Genomic DNA, 13,354 nt, shown 5'->3' with positions numbered 1-13,354 from the left:
GCCGTATGATCAGGAAACTATCACGTACGGTTCGGTGACGAGTATTGACAACCCTAATAGTTTCGCTTAGGGATCAATGCTTAGTTCTATGATTTAATAACTGTATTTGTATTTATATTAATATTTCGTTTATTTGTACTTTTCACATATTACACTAGGCCATAAATGGCCTATTTTTGCACTAAAGTCTGGAAAAATATATATTTATTTAATCAGCTGATAACATTATTTATTATACTCTATCATCTAAATATATTTATCTATCTAGGCCGGCCCGCGGCGTTCCTTCGGCAGGAGCCCCGAAAAACCCAGGGCCGGATTCTTGCACCCCAGCGTCCTTTTTTCTCCTTTTTTCTCCGTTTTCTCCGTTTTTCTCTTTTTTCCCCCGTTTTCTCTTCCTCTTTTTTCTCCTTCTCTTTGTTTCTCTTTTTTTCCCGCAAGTCGGCTCGAGCTAGGCGCCTGTCCAATACACCGCCAGGTCTAGTAGCAGGGCCCGCGCAAGCCCGGCGCCTTCGCAGGGCCTAGTTGGCGTGGCCCGCTGCGCGCGGCCCTAAACACCCTACCCGTCTGCAAGAACATTCATCTACGCCTCAGAAACAACAAGGCCCTGCTGCTTTGAACCGGCGCATTTCGATGGGCTACTACGACATCGACGACATCCTAGCCGACGGCGAGAAGATCCCGTGCAGGTTCAACTTGCTGGTGCCCGGCCTCGGATATCTTGAAGGCAACCCGGGCAAAAGTATCGACAAAGACACCAAGCTCGACCTACCGTTGTGGTTGGCGGCGGTGTTGGCCGTGTGCACGATCCTGGACGACGCGGACGAGAGTTTCGTCGATCTTCTCGAGCCGGACTTCATCTCGCCCAAGGTCCTCAACGCCATCAAGGCGGACCCCAAGTCGGTGGACTTGCACTCGATCATGAGCCACTTCTACACGCTCGCCGAAAAGTGGGCTGCCATGTATAACGAGGCCCTGCTCGTGGAAACGGCCATGGCCATGTTGAAGGAGCGCGCGTTGGAGATCGACAACTTCGCGTCCAACAACACCAAACACGTCAGCTCCAACTTCTTGTACTCGTTGGATGAGTTCGAGAAAAAGTTGTACCGCGTCACCTACGAGAGCAAGAAGGAGATGCGGGCCTGGACCAACGACTAATGAATACACGACCCCCGCCGACTCTTCCCTGGTTGCCGTCCGCGATATGTCCCACGGCTTGTAGTGTTCTTACTCTTTGATTTATTGGTACATTGCGCTTTTCTCAAAAGAGCCCATCCTCGTCCTCCGAGCTGTCCTCAACCTTCTCCTCGGACTTGAAGCTCTTTTTCTTTCTGCTGGGCCCAGCATTCTCTTCCTCGCTTTCAGCCTGACCTCCTTCCCCGTCATTTTCTTCTTCGTCTTCGTCAACGATAGCCCTTCTCTTTCTCTTCACCCCCTTCTTTTGCGTGGGAGTCTTCTTCTTTGTGGGCGCCTCCTCGCCCTTGTCAGATGGGGCATCGGACTCCACGTCCGGTTCCGACACGTTGTCCTCGTCACTGTCATTGATGAAATCCTTCTTCTTGCCTTTACCCTTCTTCTTGCCTCCCTTCTTGGCAGACTTCTTCCCTTTCTCGCTTTCCTCGTCAAACATTTTGTCATCATCAGAGTCATTGGCGGCGATAGTAGCACGGGCTTCCTCTGCCCACTGTTGCGCCTGCTCTTGCAACTTGATTCTTTCCAAGGCCAAAGCCTCATTTCGCGCTTTTTCTTCTGCCAACGCAGCTTCAAGTTCTTGTGCTCGCTTGGTCTCTTCCTCCTCTCTCAACTTCTTGGCTTCCTCTAGCTTTGCGTTGAGCTGTGAGACATTCTCTTTCGTTTCATCCAAGCAAGTGTTCAACCGGCTGAGTAAAGTGGATCCCAAATTAGCTCTGGCCTTCAACTCGGATTGTGGGTATGGTGCATGCTTCTCATCTTCGGAAGACAAAGCGTTCAAACTCTCGATTGCATTATTCAAGTCAGCAATTGCGTCAACAATGTCGTCAGTCAATCGATTTTCAACCGATTGCTTGCTTATAAACTCCGCGATCTGAAACTGTATGAAAGCCACGTTGAAGATATACGGGCTTGCGACGCCAGTCGCATGTTTCAAAGCCTCCTTGGAATATTCAAGAGCTTTCTTTAAGTAGAGAAGGTTTTTCTCAGCCAAACCTCTCAAATACCATGCGCGGCCAAGGAAACCCAAAATCTTTGCGTCTTGGCCATTAGCGTATCGAGTCAGAGCAATTTCATAGCTTTCAATGGCTTTTGAGTATTGCTTCATTTCTGTCAAAACGTGGCCCAAGTTGAGATACACAGACATGTCGTTCAACGAATCTCTGATTTTTCTCAAAATATCCAAGCCTTGAGCAAGCTCCTTATTTTCGATGTAGACAATGGCAAACCCCTGTGCTGCAAACACGTTTTTGGGATCAATAGACAACACTTTGGTGAAGAGCTCGAGGGCTCTGATGTAGTACTTCTTCTTCTTTTCCTCGTCTCGTGGGTTTTTCAAATCCTTCGCCATTACGCAGTATATGTTGGCCAAAGATATCAATGCATATGAATCGTGCGAGTCGTATTCAACTAGGGTCTCTTTTTGATGAGTTGTGTCGGCATCAGGTTTCAACCCTAATTTCTTGCCAAAAGTCTTGATGAACCAGCCATAAAAGGATCTTATTTCCAAGTTAGAAGCATTCTCATGCAACAAGTCCTTGATTTCTTTCTCGATTTCCTGTTTAGACGAGGCATTGCTTGAAACAGCATCTAAGAATAAGAGTCTAAGCTTTGCTGAGAAGTATGCTGGACACTCCTCAAGCAACTTATTGTAGAGCTCCACTGCCTTGCTCGCATCACTGACTTCCTGTGTTCTGGCCAAATTGAAAGAAATTGGGATTTTCAAGTCCTCTCTCAATTCTTCGGGAATTTCGCTGTCTTCCAACTTAGCAAGAGCAGTTTCGAGGTACTTAACTGCATCCTCAGTGTTGTTCTTTGTGTAGTTGAAAACACCCATGTTGTTGTAGACCTCAGCGGGAGCATCTAGTCCAATTTGCTGTCTGGATTCAACTGCTTTGTGCAAATACGTTAAAGATTGAGAAACATCGCTACCTTCATAGAGCTTACTCAAAGTCAAGAATGCATTTAATGCAATTGGCTCTTTATTCAAATAAGCCTCGGCATCCTTCTTGTTGGCCACAGCGGAACCTCTGTTGTTTGACAACCTGATGTATCGTTCCAACAATTGAATGGCTTGTTCTTGTTTCGTTCTTGAAGGGCTTTGAGAGTAAAGTATCCCCAAAGAGTAAATGACCTCCAAGCATTTACTGTTTGTCTTTAGGATAGACTCAAATGTTATGATTGCCTCTTCAGTCAGGTTTCTGCTGAGCTGAGATTGGCCGACTCCTAGTTTCGCAAGGAGGTTGTTTTCATTGAGTCTGATCGCCTCGTGGAAATTCTTCTGGGACTGGGTGAAATCTCCCCTAGAATATGCCACTCTCCCGAGCCAGAACGAGCAGCTGGAGAGAAGCTTGGAGGTAAAGGGAGACAATTTGGAGCCGGCCAGGCTCGTAATGACGTTCTCATTGAGCGAAGACACGACCTTGGCAATGATCTTTTCCACCAAATCGAAATCCCCCTTTGAAAAGTAGTAGGAGCAAAGTGACAAGAGAATGACAGGATCCAGCGGTTTCTCTAGATGCAAGCTGGATAACTGTTTGAGTGACTTGGAGTATCCTTGAAGAAACAAGTCGTCCGATAAAGAGTTTGTGAAGACCTCGTCGAATGAGGCCAAGTTGAGGAGTAGCTTTGCCTTGAAATTGCTTGGGTCAAGTTCGAGCACCCTCTCCCACGCACTAAGCGCCAACTCGCGCTCCTTCAAGAACCAGTAGCAGATGCCAATTCCAAGCCGCGGGTCGGGCTTCATCGCAGGGTTCGAAACCAAAACCTGCTGGTAGAGCTTTAACGCGTTGGTGTAGTTTTGGGTCTTGCTCAACGTGATCTGGGCCTTGCCGAGAAGACCATAGCAGTTATTGGGGTCTTGTTTCAAGAGCCTGTCAAAGAGCTGGAGAGCAATATCCGCACGGTCAGTAAGCAAATGCACTTGTGCTTGCGCCAAGAGCGCATTCGTGGTGGTGGAGTCGCCGGTTTGTGCCAAGTGCTCGTTGGCAAGCTCGATGTTTTTGGCTTTTTCAACTCCTTCCGCTGCCAACGCCAAGCGCGTCCATGCAATGGTGAAGTGCAAAAGCACTCTATCTTCCAGAGACATGTAGTCCATCAGAAGACCCGTTTCGGCAATCGCAGCCCCATCTGCGGCTTGCCCAGCCTGGGAATATGCTTGCAGCACAAGAATCCAGTATTTGACCGCGCAGCTTTCAGCCTGCAAAAACGTCTCGAGTTCCAGAGCGTCCTCAGGAAGCTCGTCGATGGTGACAATATCCCCACTGCCGATCACGATTTCCACCGTTTTCAAGGACTCCGGGGCACCTGCGCCCAAGTAGTACGAAATGTCCAGAGGTTCCTCCATTGAGCCAGGGTAGTCAGAGATCAAAGTTAGTCGGTTTCAGCGCACAACTCTGATCGGAAAGTCACTTGTTTTCTCAGTTTTTTCTGGCGTCAATGAACACTCTTGAGGTGCTGGTAGCACATCCGTACCTCCCGGGCGCCGGTGGGCACCGGGGATTTTCTGGACAGACATTCCTTCTCAGGACTTCAGCGAGTTGAGTGGGTGTTGACGGCCTTTCTGGGGCATACAGCATCAGACGGCAGCGAGGACTTATTCTCAATGGAGCTTGTGCTTCGGATTCAGAACCTCAACTTCCCGCGTGTCCTGATGTCTCGACGTGAGTAAACCCAGTAGATTTTGCCGAATTCAGAAATACCCCACCTATCTACAGACGGCATTGATGTGCTTATTAATATACTTGTAAATTTTCATTTGTTTAGAACAAATCCAAATACACAAAGGGCGTTGTGAAGCTGGTGCGATGAACCGGGCGAGTCACCGTTTGCGGAAATTAACTGAAGTCTCACTCGTTTAACTTGTATAAACTCAAGATTCTTTATGTCAAAAATCGGTTCTCCTTCCGTTGAGCAACGCCTGTCTGAAAAAATCTTGAAGCCCCCTTTCACAGCGTCAAATCAATATACTCGGTATGGGGCCTCCCGCTCACATACTTTATCAAACTAGGACACCATTTGGATAGCCGTGTATCATTGCTGGTTAATCGAAGTCGCACTTTGCAGCAAAAAAAAATCAATCCGCACAATTCAGGCCCCAGGCACTCATCACAAAGCTTGGTGAGATTTAGTGTCGGGATAAGAAACAAAATGCCCAGTGAGTTTTGTTTCACGACAAATGTAAATACTCGTTTTTTCTGCTGAAACATCGCTCGGTTTTAGGTATTTTGGTTTTGAATCGGAACAGTAGACAAACGTGAAATGAACCTCCGCCTATGCGAGGAAAGGCCAGAAAGGTCAGCCCCCATATTTGGAGCCGATCGAAATACAAACTTCGGCTTTTTGCAAGGGCTGGCTGAAAACACGTGGCTGCTTACATTTATTTTACACTCACCGAACAGATAGGCTTCTACACAGCCATTTGGGGCAGTTGGACACAAGAACATCACAGGCTTTAAGTGCAGTAACATAAAATTTTCAACATGTTGCGCAAAAAAAGGCACACCTAAGCCAAAAAAAAATTAGAGAGCTGACGTCTTATACTGACACTTTACCCCAGCACCACAAATACCAATAAACACCATGGAGAACGATGCTGCTGCTAAATCCATTGAAATGTGGAAGATCAAGAAATTGATCAAGTCGCTTGAGATGGCCCGTGGTAACGGAACGTCGATGATCTCGTTGATCATCCCACCTAAAGGTCAGATTTCGCTCACACAAAAGATGTTGACGGAAGAATACGGCACTGCGCTGAACATCAAGTCACGTGTCAACCGGTTGTCGGTTTTGTCTGCCATCACGTCCACGCAGCAGAAGTTGAAGTTGTACTCGCACGTGCCCAAGAACGGGTTGGTCATTTACTGTGGAGATGTGCTCACGGACGAAGGAAAGGAGAAGAAGTTGAACATTGATTTCGAGCCCTTCAAGCCCATCAACACCTCCTTGTACTTGTGTGACAACAAGTTCCACGTCGAGGCGCTTTCGGAGTTGTTGCAGGATGATGACAGATTCGGATTCATTGTGATGGACGGTAACGGTGCGCTTTTTGGTGCCGTTTCAGGAAACAACAGAGACGTCTTACACAAGTTCACCGTGGACTTGCCCAAGAAACACGGAAGAGGTGGTCAGTCCGCCATGCGTTTCTCGCGGTTGAGAGAGGAGAAAAGACACAACTACGTGAGAAAGGTTGCCGAGGTTGCCGTGCAGAACTTCATTGAAAACGACAAGGTCAACGTCAAGGGCTTGATTTTGGCCGGTTCCGCCGACTTCAAAAACGAGTTGTCCAAGTCGGACTTGTTTGACGGCCGTTTGCAGGCACGTGTCATTAAGATTGTCGATATTTCTTACGGAGGAGAGAACGGTTTCAACCAGGCCGTGGACCTCTCTGCCGAGACGTTGGCCAACGTCAAGTTCGTGCAGGAAAAGAAGTTGTTGAACCAGTACTTCGACGAGATCTCGCAAGACTCGGGCAGATTCTGCTACTCCATTGATGACACTTTGAAGGCGCTCGACTTGGGTGCTTGTGAGGTGGTTATTGTGTACGAGAACTTGAACATCGTCAGATACACTTTGAAGGACAGCGAAGACAACGAGGTCATCGTCAACGTCAACCCAGACTTGCCCGACAAGTCCTACATGTTGGACAAGGCCACGGGCACCGAGATGGAGATCGTCAAAGAGGAGATGTTCTTGGAATGGTTGGCTGAGAACTACAAGTCCTTTGGAGCCACGCTTGAATTCGTCACCGACAGATCGTCCGAGGGTGCTCAGTTCGTACAAGGCTTCGGTGGTATCGGAGCCCTTTTGAGATACAAGGTGAACTTCGACGCGTTGGTGGACGAGTCCGAGGAAGACGAATACTACGACGACAGCGACGACGACTTTATCTAAGCATACACTTCTTCTTCTCACATCTGTACCTTTAGCAATACATTCATTCAATTAGTTCCGAAAAACGCATGTGCTGCTGAGGCTCTCCTGATATACATGGAGCCCTACTGCTTCTTACTCACTCTGTTGCGCAGGCCTCGGAGCTCGTCCAAAGCCTTGACCAGCTTCTTGCCCAAAATGGTGTCGGACGTGTTTCCCGACACGATCTGGTGGGCCAAGTTTTCCAATCCACTGGTGATGTATGAACGCCTGTGGTTGCTCCGCAAGGGCTTGGCCAAAAGCTGCTTGAGCTGGAACCGGAGCTCTTTTTGTTGCTCTCTGGTGAGCTGCTTCCGCTGCTTCCGCTCTCTTTGCTTTTTGATCACGTCATCCTCAAAGTCGTCCACATCAGAGAGGTTTTCGATGCCCAAGTCCTCCGCGGCTTGCCTGAGCCAAGAGCTTTCCTTTCTTGTGGCGGTGCCCGCAATGGAAGAGTCGCCCAATTTGCCGGCCAACTGCACCCTCTCACGGATCTGGGAGAGAATGTCGAGATCGATGGGAAGCAATTTGACGTCGGCTCTCGTGTTGAGTTTTGTCTTTTCGGCGCTGGAAGCCAAGAGCTTTCGGAGCTTTTTCAAAGGACCCGAGGCCTCCTGTGGCGAGCAGAACATCACCGACACACCTTCCTTGCCTGCACGAGCAGTTCTTCCGGACCGATGCACGTAGATATCAGCAGAACGGGGCAAATGGTAGTGAGCCACGTGATCGATGTTAGGGATATCGAGGCCTCTGGCGGCGACATCCGTGGCTATGAGCACTGAGCTCTTGTTTTTGGCACAGGAAGCATTGAAGCGCTCCAAAGCACGCAATCTTTGTTTCTGCATCATAGCAGAATGGATGGAGAACGCCGGGATGTTGAGGTTCTCCAATAGAGGCACAAGTCTTCTCACGGACTCCACCGAATTGGCAAAGACGAGGGTCGAGCCTGGATACGTGAGCACAAAGTAGTAGATATACAAATCCCGCTCGGTTGGCCCACACTCCACAAGCGCCTCGGTGACCTGGCCCGAGACGATTTCCTTGGGGTTGGCATCACAGAGAGAAGGGCGAGGGTCCTTGAACTTGAGCTTTTTCTTCAAGAGCTCGAGGATCTCGTCGTTTCCAATGAGCCCCGTGGTGGCCGACGAATTGTCCTTTTTGTTGGTGCGGTCGAGCTTTCCAAAGAACTCACGCGAGAACGTGGCGGAGAACACCAAAGTTTGCCATCTCCAGCCGTATTCTTTCTTGGACCTGAACTTCTCCATGAGTTCCAAGATTTTCTCGAACTCCTCGAAATGCCCGTCCTGAAGTAATCTGTCTGCCTCGTCCAAAACAACAATGTCGGTGGCAGCCATTCTCCTAAGAAGATCCTCGCTTTTCTCGATGAGCTCGAGGAATCTCCCAGGAGTTGCTACAATGACACCCGGGCCGTATGATAGCAATCTTTCTTGTTTCTGCGCAGAAAGACCACCGGTGATGGACACAATTCCGTTCTGTGCGAGCGGCGAGTACTTGGAAATCTCGTTCATGTGGAGCACCACCTGGTGAGCCAACTCTCTTGTAGGAGCGAAAATGATCCCGGAGGGAGGTGAGACGGTGTCTGGTTTCCCGGCCGTTAGAGCCGCAGAAAGCTTGGAGAGATACCTCTCCAAGATCGGAATCCCGTACGCCAAAGTCTTACCGGACCCGGTGGTGGCCTTACCAATGACATCCTTACCACTAAGAGCCAAAGGGATGGTTTCTTTTTGGATAGGCGTGGGCTGCGTGAAGCCATTTCCCTGGAGCCCATTCAAGGTGTACGAGCTAAGCGGCAAAGAAGCCCAAAGAGGCAAGTCGATGTCGTTTTCGTCGGGAAGGACCGTGTCCAAGCCCGTGAAAGCATTGGACCTGAGCTCGTCCAATTCTTGTGTTTTCTGTGTGTCGTTGTGGACTGGCTCCAGATCCTCAAAACCCGTAAATTCATCTTCCAATTCGCCGTCAGTGTCGCTGGCCGAGGCGCTGTGCTTGACAGCCAGTTCTTCATCTGTGGCGCTGGGCTTCCCGGCAGCCTCAGGCTTGTTCGCTTTGTTCTCACTTTTGGCTTTAGGCTTTTCACCTTTTTCTTGTGGCTGCTCGCGTTCGTCATTTTGGGCCTCTTTCTTTCCCTTCTTGGGCTCAGGCTTGTTTTCCTCTGCGTCTCTCTTAGCCTTTTCCTTCTTTTGTTTGGCCTTCTTCTTCGCACCCTTCGGATCAAGCAATTTGTCCACAATGCTTCCGTCGTCCTCGGTCTCTTTGGCAATGAATTCAGGAGCGCCGTTGACCATACGGACATCCACACCCTCCAACTCCTCCAAGCCGAAAAAACCGCTGTAGTCTCCAAGGTTGTCTGGAATGTCGACAGACTTCCATTTCACTTGGTCTGCGGTGATGATCTTGTTCTGACTGGCATACCTCTGCTTGAGCGTCGGGGTTTTTTCCTGCTTTTTGGGGGTTCTTTTCCAGCTTCCAGAAGAGCCGGCATTGCCGGTCTTTCCCGACTTCTTACCCGTATTTCCTTTGCCAGCAGCCATTTTACAGTTAAAGTCCGAAGCACAGCGAAGAGCTTTTTTTCGCATCCGGTTAGATGAGCGAGCAGTCAGAGTGCATCCTGCCAGACTAGGGTTTCCGGGCCAAATATGGAAAAGTGGAATTGTTGGAAAAGAGGAAAGAAAATAGAGACTTGTGGACGGTAAGACATCTCAAAAGCCTAGATTCCATGTATAAATACATTCATTGGCATGTAGCTCGGACAGTGGCATGAGAACGCTTGTGACTGAAGGCATCCGCCACCCTCCAACCCGATTGCAAGGAACTGGGTATATGAATACATGGGGTCGGCCTTCGCTTTTCAGAGCTCTGGAATATCTGATTATTTGCCGTGTATTCTTGGGTTCGGGCTACTAAAGCCGGAGGTCACGTGACCCAACGTATTATCGATGCACTTGGCGATGACTAGAAAGCCCGGCATCTTACCCATCAAGAACCAACTTTGCGTCGCCACAGACAATTTCTGGTGATCGAATCTCACAGAGCCACACAAAACCCCTGTTTTCCTCGCAAAAAGTGTCTGTTATTTACATCGCTCACCAGAGATGCTTCGAAAACCAAAGACCATCACCACCAGCAAAACTGCGCCCAAAACTCTCAAGCCTCAGAAGGCCAGGCAACTAATTCGCAGATTCCACAACCTCCAGAAATGGAAGGCCATTCTTCTCAAAAGACTCCAGCTCCAATACCCGGATTTAGATGAAAAACTGTATCTGAAGAGTCTCGGGTCTGCATATACACTGCATTACCATCTGTTTAGATTGCCCAAAGCTACCGAAACAACTCCGGATTCTGCTATTACAGATAGCAAGGCGCCAGCGGCAAAAGTCATTGAATGCCTAGCGAGAATTGACGCGGAAATCGACCAAAGAGGTGGCCTTCATGTCTACCAAATGGCCTCAACTGTGGGCCAGGATCACCAGCGTGGAGGAGACTCGCTGAAATGGCTCGTCAAGTGGTTTGAGCAACAGACCCGTCGTGCATCATCAACACTCGAAATCGGCTGCCTATCGGCATCAAACGCTATTCTGACATGTGGCCGGTTTGGCGATATGACTAGAATTGATCTAAATTCCCAGAGCCCTCAAATTTTGCAACAGGACTTCATGGAAAGACCACTCCCAAAGTCCAAGAATGATCTTTTCGACGTGATATCATGCTCTTTGGTGCTAAATTTTGTACCGAGTGCCTCTCAAAGAGGAGAAATGCTCCATCGCATGACGCAATTTCTTCGTGAGCCTGTGACCCATAAGGACAGGCAAGATCAATCATGTAAGACCTCCGCCTTATTTTTAGTCCTTCCGCTTCCATGCTTGTCAAACTCGCGGTACTTCGATCGTGAATGTCTCAATGAGGTCATGACTAGTTTGGGCTTTGAAGAGGTTCAAAGCCACGAGGCAAAGAAAGTCATATATTTGCTTTACAACTGGAAGGGGAAAAGTGCCATGACGCAATTATCGGCACGCAAAAAGCGTGAAATACACTCTGGGCCCACTCGCAATAATTTCTATATTGACATGAACCAGAAGTGACCTGAAAAATTCTCTTTCGATGTTTCAAGACTTTTTCTTGTGACATCAATGTTTATTCCGCTCAACAATCAAACTCGGACACACCTTTGTAAAATTATGCATTCGTGTATTTATGTACTCTTCCAATGTCGTCTTATCTCTCATTCAAGCTAAAATTTCGAGAGCTCTGTATGCCCAAACCACGAATCTAATCAACGGGTTTGGGTGAAGTGTGTACGAATACTTCCTCATACAACGGCTCAACACGAGGACTGCTGGGTAATGAGCATCAGGCGATTGTTGTACATCGCCATATATTGCCCTATACTGGGGGCTTTTTGAATGGCCTATTTACGAGAGTGATTATTCGTATTTCACTCGGGGTTAATTCGTCGATTGAAGCGAAATCAAATCATTCGTACCCCAAAGGACAGAAGCTCAAAGCGGTGGACCTAAGAAAACCCCAAAAAGTTCGCAGCTTCCAGGAAGAGTTTCAAAATTTCTTCTTTCTAGCCATGTTGAATAGACATCAACAAGGGCAGCACTTGCCGCAGAAGTTCGCTTGTATTTTTCAGCAGTGCCCATCTTGCAAGTTTCTATATAGGTTCTGAGTTCTGTGAATAAATTGAAATTTAGAATTGCCCTTAAGTAACTCGCTAAGAACAAAAGCAAATGAATTTACTTCGTGAGATGACACGGAATAGCAATCTTACACAAGCTAGTTTAATAAGAATAAACCAATGTTCTCGTTAGATTCTCAACAGAATTGAAAAATACATACCAAGCGGGCTCCCAAGGGAGAAACATTTTCATACAAGGACAGTGAGATGTATGGAGTTTTGAGGGAATACATGGATTGATCAAGTGGTATTGTCATATCAGTCTTTTTTGAGTTCCCTTGATGTGAACTGGACTTAAGTGCGAATTTCTCTACTACGAACACCCAATGAGCGACTTGTAAAAATCGAGGAATGACCAAATTCGAAGGGCAAGGGAATGAGTAAGAATGTGAATTCACATACGAAGGGCCGCTATTCCGAATAGAAATCGGTCCGAGATCCAAATCCTCGCTTAGTATTTGCCTCTGCTATATCGTAGCCAAAAAGATTTTTAGTCAGCAGATTGCTCTACAAACGCGAATAACTCCGAATGTTAGATTTTAGTCAGCTGATTAAAATGTGGAAATTTCAGACACGCAAGCAGCTTTCTCAGTTACGAAATCAGAGTCGGATAAACTTGGAATTTCTGGCATCTGAATGCAGTATCCGCATTTAGCCCGCAAAGAATGACCATATCACGTGATACCTTGATTTAAGCAGAGTGGAGTCCCCAATTGGTTAGTGCATAATGGGGTGGGGAACCCCGGACCCCAGCGGTGCGACCAGAAAACGCAGGTCACAAACCTATTTGCTATGCGTTTCGAGGACCATCACCCCACTTTGCGTGGGGGCATCGGCCGGAAAAAAAATGCGCGCTTCAATATGCCGCCCGTGAACGCTGATAATTTTTTTTGATCAGTTGGGTGTCAAGCACTAGCGCAGGCAGCGAACAAGCTGTTTTTTTTTTTTTACCTCACTCAAGATATTTGAAAACTTTGCAGATCCTAGAGCCTAAACACTGCCGGGACTCATCCCTCTTTTCTTTAGGACCTCCGCAGTCAGTTGGTCGGAGCAGCCAGCATTGCTGCGCGTATGGTATATAAAGCACAAAAATCTTTTGAGATGCATATGCGCCTTGCCGCAGGCTGTTCCCAAGCTGTCGATTATTCCGCCAAGGCCTCAGTGTCGGACTTTTTTCTTCAATGAAATTCTTCTCCAACCCTTTGGAGTATTATATCCAAATTTTTAGAGAGGTTTTGTGTAGTGCTTGGTAGAGAATATTAAAAAGACTCTTTTCTTGAATCACAACATTACAATAAAAAAGTATCTTGCGGCCGGGAATGTGGCCTCCGGAAGATTTCTCATAGTTTTTCCGGGGACACGGAGAAACCTGGAGTTTTCATGTGTATGGGACTATAATGCATAGTGCATGCAGAGTATTGGCCAATTAGGATCATCCGTGCGCGCATCCGACATGCAAAAAAGGGAAATAAGCCGCCCGACAGAAATTGTAACGCCGGAAAAACTTATAAATACCGAGCCATCTTTCCCGACAAAATTTCCCTCCCCTCAAAGTTT

At 47.8% G+C, this 13,354-nt stretch overlaps 5 protein-coding genes across 5 annotated transcripts; 3 read left to right on the top strand and 2 right to left on the bottom strand.

The window, feature by feature from the left end:
- Nucleotides 1-630: 630 nt before the first annotated feature.
- On the top strand, nucleotides 631-1,158 carry PSF3 (DNA replication protein; the record flags this gene model as incomplete). The annotated part of the gene is made up of 1 exon (XM_018856935.1): nucleotides 631-1,158. A coding segment is annotated over one exon (528 nt), but the record flags the coding sequence as incomplete, so codon positions are not given.
- Nucleotides 1,159-1,381: 223 nt separating this feature from the next.
- METBIDRAFT_25389 (uncharacterized protein) lies at nucleotides 1,382-4,537 on the bottom strand (the record flags this gene model as incomplete). The annotated part of the gene is made up of 1 exon (XM_018855293.1): nucleotides 1,382-4,537. A coding segment is annotated over one exon (3,156 nt), but the record flags the coding sequence as incomplete, so codon positions are not given.
- A 1,158-nt stretch (nucleotides 4,538-5,695) lies between these two features.
- On the top strand, nucleotides 5,696-7,215 carry ERF1 (translation termination factor eRF1). The gene has a single exon (XM_018855683.1). It carries the CDS (start codon nucleotides 5,773-5,775, stop codon nucleotides 7,081-7,083), a length of 1,311 nt encoding a protein of 436 aa, XP_018714889.1. The 5' UTR covers nucleotides 5,696-5,772; the 3' UTR covers nucleotides 7,084-7,215.
- MAK5 (putative ATP-dependent RNA helicase) lies at nucleotides 7,188-9,650 on the bottom strand (the record flags this gene model as incomplete). The annotated part of the gene is made up of 3 exons (XM_018856636.1): nucleotides 7,188-9,064; nucleotides 9,197-9,287; nucleotides 9,348-9,650. The coding sequence occupies 3 exons, from the start codon at nucleotides 9,648-9,650 to the stop codon at nucleotides 7,188-7,190; spliced, it is 2,271 nt and encodes a 756-aa protein (XP_018714888.1).
- Nucleotides 9,651-10,211: 561 nt separating this feature from the next.
- On the top strand, nucleotides 10,212-11,198 carry METBIDRAFT_36542 (25S rRNA (adenine2142-N1)-methyltransferase; the record flags this gene model as incomplete). The annotated part of the gene is made up of 2 exons (XM_018856754.1): nucleotides 10,212-10,907; nucleotides 10,944-11,198. The coding sequence occupies 2 exons, from the start codon at nucleotides 10,212-10,214 to the stop codon at nucleotides 11,196-11,198; spliced, it is 951 nt and encodes a 316-aa protein (XP_018714887.1).
- Between the last annotated feature and the right edge of the window lie 2,156 nt (nucleotides 11,199-13,354).

The sequence above is a fragment of the Metschnikowia bicuspidata genome (assembly GCF_001664035.1).
Source record: "Metschnikowia bicuspidata var. bicuspidata NRRL YB-4993 chromosome Unknown METBIscaffold_1, whole genome shotgun sequence".
Classification (NCBI taxonomy): Eukaryota; Fungi; Ascomycota; class Pichiomycetes; order Serinales; family Metschnikowiaceae; genus Metschnikowia; species Metschnikowia bicuspidata.
The sequence above is the reverse complement of the archived record's forward strand: the minus strand, read 5'-3'. Positions and strand labels throughout refer to the sequence as shown.

What these genes read in the sequence shown, in the direction of transcription:
- ERF1 (XM_018855683.1), top strand. Translation starts at nt 5,773, where the DNA reads ATGGAGAACGATGCTGCTGCTAAATCCATTGAAATGTGGAAGATCAAG.